This window comes from Polyodon spathula, chromosome 10, assembly GCF_017654505.1.
Source record: "Polyodon spathula isolate WHYD16114869_AA chromosome 10, ASM1765450v1, whole genome shotgun sequence".
Taxonomy (NCBI): Eukaryota; Metazoa; Chordata; class Actinopteri; order Acipenseriformes; family Polyodontidae; genus Polyodon; species Polyodon spathula.
This window is the reverse complement of record NC_054543.1, coordinates 36469041-36484844: the sequence shown is the minus strand read 5'-3', so window position 1 is coordinate 36484844 and position 15804 is coordinate 36469041. Positions and strand designations below refer to the sequence as shown.

Here is a 15804-nt window from a genome sequence, read left to right as displayed (position 1 = left end):
ATATATAATATATATATAATATATATATATATATATATATCTATATAATAAAAATTTTTATTAATAGGTCGGCACGGGTGAACATCTTGTAACCGGGTGCCCATGTGAAAAATACCTGGTTATATGGACCAATAGACGATCTTTTTTGGGTAATGATTTAAAAAAAAAAAAAAAAAAAAAAGAAAGAAAAAAAATCACATTATCTTAATGTTTTAAGTGCAGGATATATATTTAAATGATATATAGTACACATACATTTAGCCCCTTCAGATCTGTAGAACTTAACCTTTTTCACTACTGGAAACATCTTAATAATAATAATAATAATAATAATAATAATAATAATAATAATAATAATAATAATAATAATTAACATCTCAGTTTAAATAGTTATTAATGTTAAATGCATGCTGTGGGATATATTGGCCATATTCAGCTGCTGTTGTTGTTGTTAACATGGCTGTTATGTTGAGTTTTTAAACTAATGCAGTAGTACAGTACCGCTATTACTTTATGGACTGTTGCAATAACTACTGTAAATTGAGCTAGCTGGGTTTTGATGGCAGTCGCAAAAGCAACTTGCGCGTCTGTTTGGTTATAACAGTAAAGTGCCGTTCCTGATCTCTAAATTCTATCTTGTGAATGTATAACAATGGCATTCAAGCAAAGCATTGGGTGGAATGTCTTTACCAAGCAGGAGAAAACGGAATTTGCAAATTCTGCCAAGGAAATATTTCATTCTAAGGAGGAAGCACACTTGCTTAATGTGATCCACATTATTCTATTTTTATTTTATTTATTTGCTTATTTATTTTTAAATAAAGGCAACTTATTATATCTTTTTGGTAAGAAACTATAACTGCACAATAACTGTACATAAAGCATTCCATATTGGAATCCACATGGTTATTATTAATGGATCACCAGAGTTATCACTAACATAAACCAACAGGATGCTGTTATGTTGTTTTCTTTCTGGTTTAGTTCATGAGAAGAACAGTTATTATTGAGGTGTAGTTGCTGCTCGCTGCGTTATTGTTTTCTGTAAAACATTGATATCCTGTTAGTTAAGAAAAGGCTTAATGCAAAGCTTGTTTTAATGCTGTCTTTATTACACTGGCCAGAGACCCATGTTTATAACTGAATTGTCATATTTTCTACATTTTATTTCAATTCTCAAATTAATAAATACCCAGGTAGAAAAAAGAGAATTTAAAACCTGACGGAGACCCGAGTATCATCAGGTAATTTAAAACCTGATGGGTACCCGGATTTCTGGGTACCTGTGCTGACACACACACACACACATATATATATATATATATATATATATATATATATATATATATATATATATATATATATATATATATAGATATATATATTATTTGAGGGGATGTGCTTGATAAACTTTTAATTCTGTTTTCAGATCAATCTATTGTCAGCTAGCAGCGAGACAATTGTTTTTTGTTACAATATTGGCTGTATTAAAGTAATATCACAAATCATTAAAAGTCTGGAAGACAACAACTCCACAGCTTATAGTTACTTCTCTGAGGGCCTTGAGGAATCTATTGACACTATTGAATGTGAGAAGCCCAGAATTTCAGTTTAAAAGTGTTTTATCAGGGAAGTACACCGAGATATAGTATATTACTTACAAATACACTGCATAACAAATAACATTATAAACAGTTGCACTTCACTTTCAAAAAACAAACATTCGCACATTAAAAAAAAAACATTCTTAGAGAGGTTGCTGTCTCATTCTAAGTATGTTGCTTCAGAAGATACTTGTCTAAATCAAAAGAAATGTGGGGTTTTAAAATGACATAACTTTCAGTCCATATCTAGTGATATAGTATTAAAGCAGGCTAGTTCAAGCTTACTGAAATCATACCATAGCGACTACTAAAATTAAACAATAATGGCGAGAGAGACGGATGGGATTCATCTTGTCCCCAGCTCTACAGACAGATGGGACGGGTCCTGGAGGGCCAGCCCTGAGCCAGCAGCGTGGTGCTCTGATCAGCCATCGCTCCATGATCACAAGAGCTTATTAGGCAAGAGTACTTTCACACCATTTTCCATCAAAGCGTTTTATTTTTGTACTGAATTACACAGTTGACAAGTAAGACACCGGAGTCTTTTCAGTTCAGAGACGAGTGTAGAAACTATCGGTGGGCAAGCTATGTTTATGTTATATTGTTTGGAAAATTTTAATCAGCAACAGTAACCTAGAGAGTAACCACAATATTATTATTATTATTATGAAAGAACCATTACTTTTACAGAATCCTATAAATTAGTGGTGTGAAAATCAGCCTGAATCCTATATAATGTATAAATAGGACAAAAAAAAAAAAAAAAAAAAAAAAAAAAGTGTAGCTAATGTGACAAACTAAGACATCTGATACAAAATCATTTCTTATGGCTGTTGCATATCAATGTCGGGGTCTTCAGTATATAGCAGTAGTAGATTGGCCCAAGGGGGGTCCCCTACATCAAGTGCCTTACCTTCAGGGATACATCCCCAGGAGCTGGCTTGGCTATTAAGGTTTTCAGATCACATGGGGTCCTCTTATCTGATTAGGGGCTGCTAAGTGGACACCAGTAAGATCCTGTATTCTTTGCTCTCTTACAAAGCCAAAATATATTGTAATTAAAAAAGATACATAAAACAAACAGATTAACACACACACACATATATATATATATATATATATATATATATATATATATATATATATATATATATATCTTTATTTTTTTATGTTTGCTTGGGTTTTTTTTTTCTTTTGAAGATCTCCCGACTGACAGACATCTGGTACAACCATTCTCCCTGCAGACACCAGCTGTAACCTTCTACTGCACTGCACTGTGCTCTAGATGCACCTGCGCAGAGTAGCTGATACACAACTGCCTGCCAAAAAAAATGACTTTTTTTTTTTTAGCTTTCTTCAGAGCACCGACAGAGAAGGGGTCTCCAGCTGGCTGCCACCCTTCTGTTTATTTCGACTTGCAAGCGATTGAGCTGAAACAGGTCCAAACAAATAAGAATAGATCGATACAGTTAATAGTGTTGGAGAGCCTGAGTAAACACACAAACTGTCTTTGTTCTCGAATCGGTTATTATTTTTTTCAGTTTTATAAGTTACGCTTTTTTGAGTGTGAACTCAGTTGTGTTTACCTCAATTCAATGACACAATTCAAGACCGTGAATGTTCCCTTCCTATTTCAAATTATAATGGCATTACTGTTAAATGTCCTCTAGGTTGTGCTGTTGATTTTGTATCTTATAAGTGTATCTTATGTATTCATTGTTTCTATTACAGAACAAAGGGTACATGATATTACCTTTTATTAAATTCATTTAATCAGAAATAATTCAAGGCTTTGTAAAGTATATTTTCAGTACCTGATCCAGTGTGTGATTTTATAACAAAGTGATACAACAAAATTCACAAAAATAAATTCTTAACAAAATCTTATGACAAATCAGAGGTATGCAATGATTTAATAAAAGTGTCCATACATTTAGTAAATTTAGATTCAAATCCTTTATTTTTTTGCAGGGGGGGACGGGGGGACGGGGGACTGTTCCTGTGAACAAAATGTCTTATCTCAATGTACAACTTTTAACTTCTGTTTTAATTGTTTAAGAAAATGCTTCTGTAACGGGTACTGTATTGTGCTGGTTGGTTTCACACTTTCCAAACTTTGACACTCCTTTACTAAGAACCATGCAATTATTAATGTCTTTTTTTTTTTTAATGAGTAGGATTGCAAATGGAAAATCTACATGGAGCTGGATGGGGATGAAGTTGCCATAACGTACATTAAAGATGTGACTTTCAGTGTCAATAGGCCTGACGCATATGTCATAAAGATGACCAAGGTAAATATAATAGCCAAGCTATGTATGCAGTTTCCCAATATTGTTATTTTAGGGTAATGTTTATATAAGCCTGTTTGTTTTGCACTGGCTGCTGGGGGTTTGCAAAAATTAGCATTTGTAAAAAAACAATTACAAAAATGACTTTTATTCAGTGCTCAAATATATATGAACACTTTGCATGTCAACTGCGTAGCCACTGGAAGGGTTTATATATCTTCTTCTGTAAAAGATGTTTAAAGGATGATAATTTGTTGCAGCCACCTTTTGTGATGGACAAGTGGATTGTTGGAATAAGAGAGGACCAGGTTGTGGAATGTGTTGTTAATTATGAGGTGAGTTTTCATTTCATAATTCGCTCATAATATTTTATTGTGAACAGCATTCCTTTTGATTTCAGTGTAAATCTGTGTTTAAAACATTGACATACATTCTTGTTTCTCAATTGACAAAAAAAAGTATTTGTTGTTGTAAGTTATTTGTATAAAAATGTTTGTAAACTGAAAATAACAATGACAAAAAAATAAATAAATAAGATAAAATAAAAAGTGTGAGCAAATTTCCCTAAGTATTGCTTTCAAACATTTTTTGAATTTCCACAAGAATTCACTTACCCTTAGTTTTCCAGAGATTAGTCAAATTTAGTTCACTCCAAGTACTTTGCGTGTTCTATTTTGTTTCAACAGAATGATGTCAAGTCTCCCAAAACAACAAGACACAACCATGTTGTCAGGTGGTATTCCGTCAGTGCTCGAGACGAGATAAAAACAGTGGAGCTTGTAATACAAACTGCTGTACCAAACACAGAAGGCAAGCAAAGCAGTAGATCAAACTCAAGTAAGTCTTTCTTGTAGGTCTTTAAAAGCTGTACCAAACACATTGAAGCGATGTCACAGTAATTCAAACCACAATGACTAATTTGACCACATAGTACACTCGTAATGCAGTTATCGACCAGACTCATTGTGCAGTTTGTTTAGTTAAACCTGCTTGCAATTCTTGCACTGTAATGGACGGTAAAAGGTTTTGGACTTTTCATATACATGTTGCTCTTCACAGTACAGTGCACACATATACATAACTGAATGTAACATGCATATTGGCAATATATAAAATTCAGATAACAGAAAGTAGTCAATATGCACAGCCTGCACAATCAAGACTGGCATCTTTACAGATAGCTCTAGCAATTTCCTGTTTTCCTCATTTCTTTCATTTAGTTCAGTCTATGCCAAATCAGTGTAGTATTGTTTGTGCAGTGGATCACTGTGTACAGTTTGTTTGTTTGAGATGTATATGTCATGAAGATATGGAATGTACATGTATTTCTACTTCTGTTGTGTAGAGATATGTCCTCCAGCGTCATACTCAAGCAGTTTTCTAGCAGTTGACCTATGATTTTAAAAATTAAATATTTGTTTATTTAAACGATGTCTCATTTTACTTTTAAGTTGTAGATCCTCAGTGGATATATGACCTGAGAATGAAACAGTTACTGATGAATATAGCACAGCAGCATCACACATCACTACCTCCTGCCAGCAGTGCCAGCGCAACTACTTTACCTCAGTTCTTAACATTCTGCGCCAATCAAGAATCATACGCAGCAGCTGTGAGGAGATCCCCTAATCGTTGTCAGGCCTCGCCTTGGAATGACTCCAGAAGTTCATCCCCAACATCGGAACTGACTAGAAAACTCTCCTCGGTGCACCTCGGCTCCAAGGGAAGCAGTCCCTCCAGCACAGCGTCAGAGAGCACTTCAGATAAAGGATGTACAAGAGCTGGTTACCACAATGATTATTCAGGTTACCGTTCCTTAAGTGTTTCTGGAGGGACTTACAGAGACACAAGGTCACCTACAGCTACAAAACCAGAGAGGCCCCGAAGAGCTCCACTGCATTTACCAAGGACAACTAACTGGGCCTCGGCCTCGCCAAATAATCACCGGGTAATTCCAGGGATGTCTTCAGGGGTGAACGAAAGCAGACGTGACACAGAGGCACCAAAGGTTACTGAAGGTGGTTGGACCAAGGTTGAGCGTCAGAAAAAATCGCCGAGGCAGGACAACAGACAGGCAAAAAGCAGGCCAAGGAGAGGTAGCCGTGGCCGTGGTCGAAGCTGATTCTGTCACCCATAGGTTGCTGCTCTCTTCAGAAACTGAAACAGTTATGTTGACACTACCTTGATGTTCATATGTGGTCAATCTGTCACTAGCGTGCAGTATAGTTGTACACACTAATCTAATCACATAATTCTGTTGTTTTTAACATTGGAGGTGACACCTCTAGCTTCCTAGCCACATAATTAGTCCCTACCTAATCTTCCCTCCTTTTCCTCCTCTATTGCCATATTGTAAAGGCTTTTAAACTACCAATGCAGCTCCAGATCACTGCCATTCATTATTTTTAAACTTAATTTGGCTCTATTTTTAATATGGCAGTACAATGATTGTTAAAGCTTTTTATCCTTGAAATCAATTGAACCAAACTTATTTTTTATTGCATTATGTTAAGTTTCTTGCAGTACTGCAGAAGATCTATGCTGGACATCTGTTTATCTTCATGCTTTGATTAATTACATTATGGCATCTTAACAATTGTGTTCAGCAGAATGTATTTGCGATTAATTACAGGACATGAAACATTTATTCAGATTATATTTCAATGTGTTGATTTTCAAATATTTTGAATATTTGTATTGTAATTTATATACCTGATATCACTATTTGTATTTTTAATAGAATTATCTACCTGATGTAACTGTTTTTAACATGTCATTAAGAGGTTTACTTAATGCTATTGTACAGGAAGTAAAATGTTAGTTATATAAGCCTTTTGTAACTGTTATGAGAATCTCCAGAAATTAGCATTTTGTTTTGAATGTGCCAAATTACTTTAGAGGTGTAAATTTAAAAAAGTAAAGAAATTTCTCAATTAAGCAACAGGGTTCTCTGTGTTTATTTCATTGTGAAAACTTCAGAGTTGCATGTACTTCTAAAGAGTACATTAAATTATGACAGAAATCCTGGACATTGTGCATTTGTTATGCTAAGGTACTTTTTTTGTTAAATAGTTATATTTGAAATGTGTAAAGCTTTCAACTACAAGTAGGAACACCATAGGCAGTTTGAGTCAACAACCAGTAGTCTGACATATTCAGCTATTACCTCTTTTTAAATCCAATCTCGGTTTATATTCTGGTCAGAGGTAGTTATTGGCCATGCTTGTTCAAGAGATCCTGATTGATAAATGTATTAAAACGCAAGTTAATCCCGCCAGAACTGAACAGCTACAAACTCACCTTATTACACATAACTGTAGATTCATATTGAATATGAACTAAATTAAACCGCATGGCACACTGAGGAATAAACACGTACGTCTGTTGTAATCACTTTGTAAAAATAAATGTTCTGAATTACACTGGTAGCTTTATTATTATTATTATTATTATTATTATTATTTAATTTTTTTTCACTCCAGGTGCCATAAACTGAGTTTATATAGGAAAAGGTGTTTAGAGTCGCGCTCTGGTAAGTGGCTGAAAACCACGACTTTTTAAAAAAGATTTTGAGAAAAATGTCAAATACCAGGATTGTGCCGACTAAACCGGGACGTCTGGTCACCCTAACTCTATGCAAATCCCTTTTTTTCCAACAAAGAACATTAAATTGGCGCCACTAGATAGGTCCTTTAATGTGCAAACTATATAAACACGAAACACATCATAAAACCACGAAGAAAAAAAAAAACAAACATGCTGATGTTCTCTTATTACTGCATGTGTGCAAAATAAATAATCAGTTGTAGATAAGGTTTCTTACTAAAATGTATTTTGGGTTATTTTAGTTTTGTTGTATCTAACTGGACCTGGTCTAAAACCGCGAAATACTTGCGTGTGCCCCTCCTCTAGGGGTGAAATCGGTTCACTCTGAAAAGTTTTGTTAGTTTCACTGTAATCACAGAAGCGAGGTGGACGCTGGAGCTACTAGCTTAAGGACCACATAAACAAGTCACTATGCGCCCTTGTCGTACTACGGTAAGAATAGGCACACTTTCCTTACTTGCAAATTGCAGAGATTGAAACTTGGTGTTAAAAAAGCTGATAAGGGAGTTGGAAAGTATTTATCACATTGCCTTACTTTAACCAGGTTAAATAAAATCATTCAATTAGCAATGTTATTTTGTACTTTAAATCAGCTTATGGTTGTTTTTAGTCGTCCAGTTTGAGTATTTTGCATTTTAACAAATATCAGACTGGAACTTGCTGTCTGGCTTTAAACACTACTTTGTTTTTTATCGTGTTGGGCTGGAGCTATGGCATCACATCATCGTGACTTGTTGTACAGACTTGCGCTTGCAGAACTATACATTGGTTGGTTGCAAATTATTTATTTTCGTTTGTTTATTTAATTTTTCTTCATCAGTACTTAGGTGTGTAATTAATAACTTTGTTTACGTTGGGGATTTACAAGTGTCATTTGATTTGTTTTAATTTGATTTATTATTATTATTATTATTATTATTTTATTTATTTATTTATTTATTTTTTTAAACTGCATTTTGCTGAGATTTTATTATTGCACGGGCATATTTTGTAAACCGGACATTAATAACTTGCTTCATCTCTCAGACTTGGCATCTTGTTAAAGGTAGCGGTGGTCACGTGGTAGTGTTCTAGCTCTAGACGCGGGAAATTGTGTCAGCTCTTAGGAGTAATTTAATTGAATAGGACTGAATTGCAACTTCCAAGTTAATGATGTTAGCATTGTGACGCTTTCTGGTAGTACTGTTCTGAAAAGGATATTTCAAATGTACTAAACTGAATGTAAACAAGTTAGGGTACAAAGCTTATTTTCTTATTTTTGACACACAGTTGTACGTCAGATGTTGCGGGGGGGTTGCGTTGTAAGAATATTCATTTACCCACAGCTAAAACGTTCATTTTCACGCAGCTGATATCATATATGACAGAAGGAAACACCGCTGCTATCGGAATTTACTTATCAATTATTAGTTTTGCGACATAGTTATAAATTAACAAAACTCCTGTCACAAAAATAAATAAATAAATAAATAAAAGTTGCTGGCGAACTTCACCAAGCTCGGGAACGAGAACAGTTAGGTGGTTGAAAATGCCGTTATTTTTTAAAAACTTAGTTTTGAGCCCCTTCTATATTAGAAATATGCCCTTTTCCCTTTATGACGTATTTGGTTAAAAAAAAAAAAAATAGCAAACACTTTGTTTTGTAGTGGGGCCCACTACTCCCAACAATCTTAAACACATCAGACATATTTTAAACATAATCGTCTAAATACAATTTTCAACATTACAGCGGGCATCGCTTCCTGTAAGAATGAATTTGAGAAGCTTCCGAAATGTGCCTCTGGTCCCCATGGAAACATCCTCATCCGATGACAGCTGCGACAGTTTTGGCTCAGATAACTTTTCTAACACGGTAAGTGTAAGGACATATAGCTCCCCCTACCTGTGAAGTAATTAGTTTTCAACCCCCTTTTGTTTGTTTTTTTCTTTTCTTTTGAAATGGTTTTACAAACTGTATGGTTTTACATTTAAAAAAAAAAAATATATCTACAGCTGTTTTTTTTTTTTTTTTTTTAATTGTTATTTCTTAGAAGAAAACCTTCAAAGCAGAGATTGTCACAGAAGAACTGGCAAAGATTTTTGATGCAGACTCGGATAACGAGTCTTTCTGTGGCTTCCAGTGCACTGAGCTTCAAGATGTAATGGGCACAATGGTGAGTTTTCCACACAACTATCTGATTATGTGTTAAAGGTCAATGTTAGTCTATTTCATTGCCTTGAACATTTTTTCTTAAGTGGTGACTGAGTCACTTAAAAGCTCTCTCCCCAAAACCCAGAATGCAGTACTGTGCATACTTTTAATTTAATGGCACCATTAGAGGGAGCCAGTAAAGAGCAGCACCATTCTTTTCAGCCTGTAAAATAGGCAAAGTGGTATGAACTTTGGATTATACATTTTTAGAGGATGCTTTTAAATGGCAAATCTTTGAGTAATCAGGTACCATTGATAAAAGGTCAGCCTAACCAAAACTGCCTGGTTTATTAAAGGGTATGTATTTTCAAGTATATATAGATATATTTTTTTTCCCCCCCAAGTAATTCAGTTGGAAGTTCTTAGTACTGGAGGGCTGTCGAATATATTTTATGTGGAAGTTTTCATGGAGAATGAGGATTTTATCACCTCTCAGTATTTTTAGGTGTGTGAACTGATATCCATGAAAAATATAACCAGTTCAGTCCCTAGGATCCATGTGCACAAGCTCTTTGCCTGTGGCCTAATGCATGTATGTATGTGACAGCATATTTTAATGTGTAACTGAAAATGTTTCATATTTAACTATCTTCAGAAAGTGGAATCTGAAGAAGAGTCATTTCAACCAAGAAGGCAGAGAAGGTCACCCCCATTAAAAGTAGCCCTGAAATTCCCTTTAAGGAAAGGGAACACTAGGGAGAGGACGCCTGCAAAGCCACTGTCTCCACAGCAAAAAGAATCTGAGTCCGATTCGGATTCTGATGATGAAAAAGGCCCAAATTTCATAGAGAAGAGAGCCATTAATATCAAGGAGAACAAAGCTATGGTAAGCGTAGTAATTAAAACACTTCGCATAATATTATGAAAAGGGTACATAAAGCCTTTTTTTTTTTTTTTTTTTTTAATTGTGTTACATGTTCCTTTGTGTTTATGTAAGGTGTGTGTATTTTTTTATATTTTGACTTTTAGACTTAATTTCATTCCATGTGTCAAGATGGCTTCCTATGTACCTGCATGGATGTTTTAGAACTACATTTCCCATCGTCCTCCTGCTTTAAAAACGGCTCAATGTAAAGTTTTTTTTTTTAAAACAATACACGCACCTTATGTAAACAGTTGTAGCAACACACGGGAACATGTAACACAATAAAATAAAGGTCCTTATGTACCCTTTTAATACAGTATGTATTAGGTTCTTTAATGTGTTATTCTTTATATTTTAGTAATTCATTTAATTATGGATTTTCTTACTTTTTCAGCTGGCAAAACTTATGGCTGAACTGAAGAATATGCCAGGATTTTTTAATGGGAGAATGTCTCTGCCTTCAACTCCCTCGGTAAGAGTCTTTTTATTTTTATTTTTGATAAATCCTAACCCTACCAGGAGGACATTCTGGCTCCTGCCTAGAGGAAACAAACAGATGTTTGAATTGGATAATGTGAAAAAAACCTGAATCGTAGAGAAGATTCAAAAGAGAGAATTCCAAAGCATGTGGGAGAAGTCAGATGAAAATAAGTTGTAAGGTCTTGGGTAAAGTGAGTAGATTATATCCATAATTTGTATTGTATACCAATAAAATGAGTGCTTAGTAAGAACCTGCTCTTTCTGCCCCCACAGCCCAGGAGACCCTACCGGCGCTCTCTAGGAACAGGCCCTGGGAGGAGGAACCCTGAGCGCAGTGCCCGACCCCATACCCGCTCGCGCTCCCTGATTGACGGGCCCCCCACGCCTTCACCAGAGGAGGATAGCGACGAAGACAAGTACAGCTTGGTGAGGAAGAGGAGGACGATAGATGATGACTATCAGGTAAGGGCAATATGTAACCTTTATTGGGATGCAGAATCCATTTCCATTCAGGAATGTTCTGACTTATCATACTGCACCATTTTAGGAGTGAGGGACACTTTGTTAAAGCAACATGTGGTTTCATCTGATCACAGATGCTAAAAAGGATTGGTTGGGGAAAAATTGCACCAGTTAAATCCATTGAATCCATTCATCCAGAAGAGGTTACATCCATTATTGATTGTATTCCCTAGTTAATTACAATCTCTAACTACAGTTTTAGCTGTCTATTTACTCTATATTTTGTTTCTTCAATTGCATATTTTTCTAATATCATCAACACATTTTGACAGTATGAGGTGTAAGATCTGTAAAGAATGATAATGTAATCGACTGCCATTTAAACAGTTGGAGTAGTTGTTGTGGTTCCCTAATATTTCCAAAATGTTCAATCCTGTATTGAGACACAGCAGTTGCTCCACCCATTCTTCCTTGGTAGGAGTAACTACTGTTATTCTTGGTCCAGCTGTCGATTTTGAAATAATGAAAAACTGAGTGCTTTAAAGTGATCTTACTCCACAGTATGTATGTGAATGATAAGGATTTGGGTGCTTTGGTTACGATTATTGTTGATTCCAGTTTTCCTCCTGCTGTAGGGTGAGCCTCGCAGGAGAAGCTATACAGGTGCTATGGCCATCCCTCACATAGTGCGTCCAGTGGAAGAGATTACAGAGATGGAACTTGACAATATCTGCTTTAATGTCAGAGATAAAGTTTATAATCGAGCAACAGTAAGTGTTTCTTATTGATATAACATTGCACAGCTGTCTTTCTCATCTTCAAAAAGTGCTAAAATCAGAAAACAGTTGCATAGATTTTGTGTTTTGGATGGTGAATGCAAAATAGGTTCAAGCAACTTTTAAGTTTTTAACTAACAGTTGCATTTTCTTTTTTCTTTTTCAGGGGTCCACTTGCCACCAGTGCCGTCAAAAAACCACCGACACAAAAACTAATTGTCGCAATCCCGATTGTGTGGGAGTGAGAGGACAGTTCTGTGGCCCATGCCTCCGGAACCGCTATGGAGAAGAGGTTCGAAATGCCTTGCTGGATCCTGTAAGTACCAAACACTTGTACAATTCATGTGTGTCTCGACCTGCTATTTTAAAAATGATTCAGTTTAATTGCACATTGCAATTTTTCTGTGCTCCTGTTTATTGTCTGTTGGGGCCCTAAAAAAACATGTTACATTTATTATTTTAGTGACTTGTTCCAGGCACAAATGGTCTGCCTCTTTTAAAATTAACTGTCATACTTGGGTTGTTCACTGCAGCTGTCTGATGTGAAGCCACCATGTTGCTGAGAAACTTGTTGTGTTAGTGTATCATTTAAGTTTGTACTTTCTTGATCAAGGCATCATACTGTGATGTCTTTGGTTTTGAATAATGGAGGGGGGGGGCTACAGATGAAGTAGTTTCCCTTAATTTGAAAGTATGTATGTCTCGTTGGGATAGAAACTGAACTGTAAACTTAACTACTCATGAAAACACTGCAATCTCAGTTGGATTTCTTCTCTTGTAAGCAATAGTAATAACTGTTTGTCTAGCTAAGAGTTGTTTTGGTGGCTACTGTAGCACAGAAATTATTTGAAGACCACAGATAATGCATCATTTAAAGAAAAATATATATATATTTTCAGAAGGCACAATTACATTAGACCTATTGTGGGCAACTTGTGGTCCCAGAGCAAGCTGCTGTTTCCATAACGTGCTTTTGTAAATTTTGTAGAGGTCTGAGTAATCAAAGGATTAACCAAGATTTCAGCTATTCCAATCTGCGTCGCTGATGTGCTGGCTTTGATCAGGAGTTAACTTGTACTGTTTTCTTATAGAACTGGCACTGCCCCCCTTGCCAAGGAATCTGTAACTGCAGCTTCTGCAGACAGCGAGAAGGGCGCTGTGCTACAGGTGTGCTAGTCTACCTGGCAAAATACCATGGATTTGACAATGTTCATGCTTACTTGAAAAGGTAATTTGATTAAGACTAACATGTAATGTATCATTAGCCCTTGTTTGCTGCATTTTTCACATACCTCTTTGTAGCCGTGCATACTGATAAATCCTCTCCTGATCACTCGTTTTATCACCAAACTCCTCAGTAATGCGATCCAAGTCATTATTTTATTACTATAACATCTCAAAAAGCTCTGCAAATGTCTGTGATATTCTTTGAGCTCTGGATGCAGAAGCAGCTATCTCCTTTGTTTATGTCCATGTCATCTCTGTGGTGCATACACCTGTATTGCTCAGATACGCCCCCCTCCCCCTCCCCCCTTTTTTTTTTTTCGCCTCCTATCGGTCTCACTCGGCCATTGAAAGGTTTTCTCGGCTTCCGGAGAAAAAATGACTGGAGACCTGTGCTTTACATCTTTTTGATTGGACTGGAAAGGGAAAATTGTAATGTCGGACCTGGTCCAACATAGGACCACAAAGGGTTAAATGATTTTACTGATTCAATTTGAACATTTGTCTTCACATATTGGCTTGAAAATTATGTAGTCAATTGAATAACTTGTGTGTTTTTTTTTTTTTTTTTTTTTTTTTTTTTTTTTGCAGTCTTAAAAAAGAACTTGAAAATGAAGTGGATGAAAACTAAAACAAAGATTAAAACATTTTGTCTTTAAAAAGATGACTCCTGCTGTTTTTGATTTGCTTTTGAATGTATGCAGTTTTTGTGTTTGAATTTCCAGGTGCTTATCAGATCCTGAACCAATCAGTCATGGAAAAGAACAGATTTAAATGCTTGCCTTCTGTTAATAGTAATAGTAAGTTTAAATGTTAACCATTTGATCTTTTATATTGGATTTTAAAATGTCTATTTGCCACTTCTGTAACTTGACTTTTGGTGAATAGATCAAATGTATTTTGATGGTAATTTTTTAGCAAGTCTTAAAAGATGTAAGATAAACACTTCCGCCTTTTGTGATCAAAATTTGTTTAACACTGCTTCATTCCTGTCTTTAATTCCAATGAATTTGTTAATGTTGGCAGTATGTCTGTCTCTGTTCATATTGGGAAATTTATACAGGGTTTATTTTCAGCACTTATGAAATGTACTGATATTTTAATTAACTTGTGTTCCTGTTGAGACATTGCTCCATTTTGTTGAATATTTTAGCAAGTTGTATATAGTAGAGTCATTGATCTTGCTTTCATTTACTGCTTTACCCCAATCGGTGTTTGTCTACTGAGCTGTAAAATTGACATTCAGAGCCACCATCCCTGCTGCAGCAAGTTCATCCAGAGTCATGAACGACTGCTTGCCTTGCACTCCAGGAGGATTCTCATACGGAACAGGGATAAAGTTGATTGTTTGATGGAAAAGCAAAGATTTTGCTCCCATCGACCTATGGAAAGGAATACTATACCTAGAAATGCTGATAACATTCATTTGTGATTGATTAAAGTTACTATGTAATGATTGTGATTTAAGATAAAGGGTCTCCTTTTCTGTATTGCCAGCACGTTTTCAGCAAAATAAAAAGAAATGTGGCGATTCCAAATGTGTTTTTTTACTTCAATTGATACCTTAAAAGCTGCATTCTGCAAGTTTTAAAAGAAAGTTTTAAAGCTGCAAGTTTTAAAAGAAAACAGTGATTTATATGCTTTCTACGAACTTAAAAGCAGTGTAACACCAGCAAGGACCCATTAGTCAGGCCTTTTTTTTTTTTTTAAATGGAAAGTCCAGACACACATTGCACCTGTTAGTTTGGTTTTGTAAACCAGGCACTCCTAAACGTTTCTCGTCTGTCATTAGGAATAGCCCTCACAAATATTACCCGCATCACTGGGGTCACGTCTTTCAGGCGCGCCTCTGCTGTATCTGAGTGTCGCATCTGGCACCTGTGATGGAATGTAACAAGAATTGCTCACTAACGCAGTACTTAGGCAAATATTTGCATTATTGAAGTGTGGTGGTATTAAATGTATAAAGTGTGTATTAAGTAATAATAATAATAAAAGGTTTATCCTGGCTTATACTATAAATAATTGGATTACTCACCTTCTGTGTACAAGAGACATAGGCCCCATCTCTGGTTGGCTGGTTAAATTCTTAAACTTTTTTGTGATGTCCACAGTTAAATGCATGTTAGCCAAAGGCTCAGTTTTCCCTGCCAAACTGCATTAAAGCTGAAATATATAAAAATGAGGTATCGACTACCCACTGGTGCCATTTAAAACCAAAGGACAGGTCACTGTTAGGCTTCAAAGGAAAAATGTAAAAATTGTTTGGATATGTGTGTCCAAATGAAATTAAAACAAGCCACCA

General features: G+C 35.6%; 2 protein-coding genes and 1 pseudogene across 5 annotated transcripts in view; 2 read left to right on the top strand and 1 right to left on the bottom strand.

The window, feature by feature from the left end:
* zak (sterile alpha motif and leucine zipper containing kinase AZK) overlaps positions 1-6792 on the top strand; it is a 36686-nt gene extending 29894 nt beyond the window's left edge. For all 4 annotated transcript variants that reach the window (XM_041261841.1, XM_041261842.1, XM_041261840.1 and 1 more), the window contains exons 17-20: positions 3782-3898; positions 4156-4230; positions 4582-4732; positions 5347-6792. In XM_041261841.1, the coding sequence (XP_041117775.1) occupies positions 3782-3898; positions 4156-4230; positions 4582-4732; positions 5347-6017 (1014 nt within the window). In that variant the 3' untranslated portion in view covers positions 6018-6792. The remainder of the gene's footprint in view (positions 1-3781; positions 3899-4155; positions 4231-4581; positions 4733-5346) is intronic.
* A 1040-nt stretch (positions 6793-7832) lies between these two features.
* On the top strand, positions 7833-15029 carry cdca7a (cell division cycle associated 7a). Its single transcript, XM_041260364.1, has 10 exons — positions 7833-7933; positions 9231-9353; positions 9532-9654; positions 10288-10518; positions 10952-11029; positions 11311-11499; positions 12135-12269; positions 12442-12591; positions 13367-13503; positions 14091-15029. The coding sequence occupies exons 1-10, from the start codon at positions 7913-7915 to the stop codon at positions 14128-14130; spliced, it is 1227 nt and encodes a 408-aa protein (XP_041116298.1). The 5' UTR covers positions 7833-7912; the 3' UTR covers positions 14131-15029.
* Positions 14702-15804, bottom strand: part of LOC121321945 — a 48372-nt pseudogene continuing 47269 nt past the window's right edge.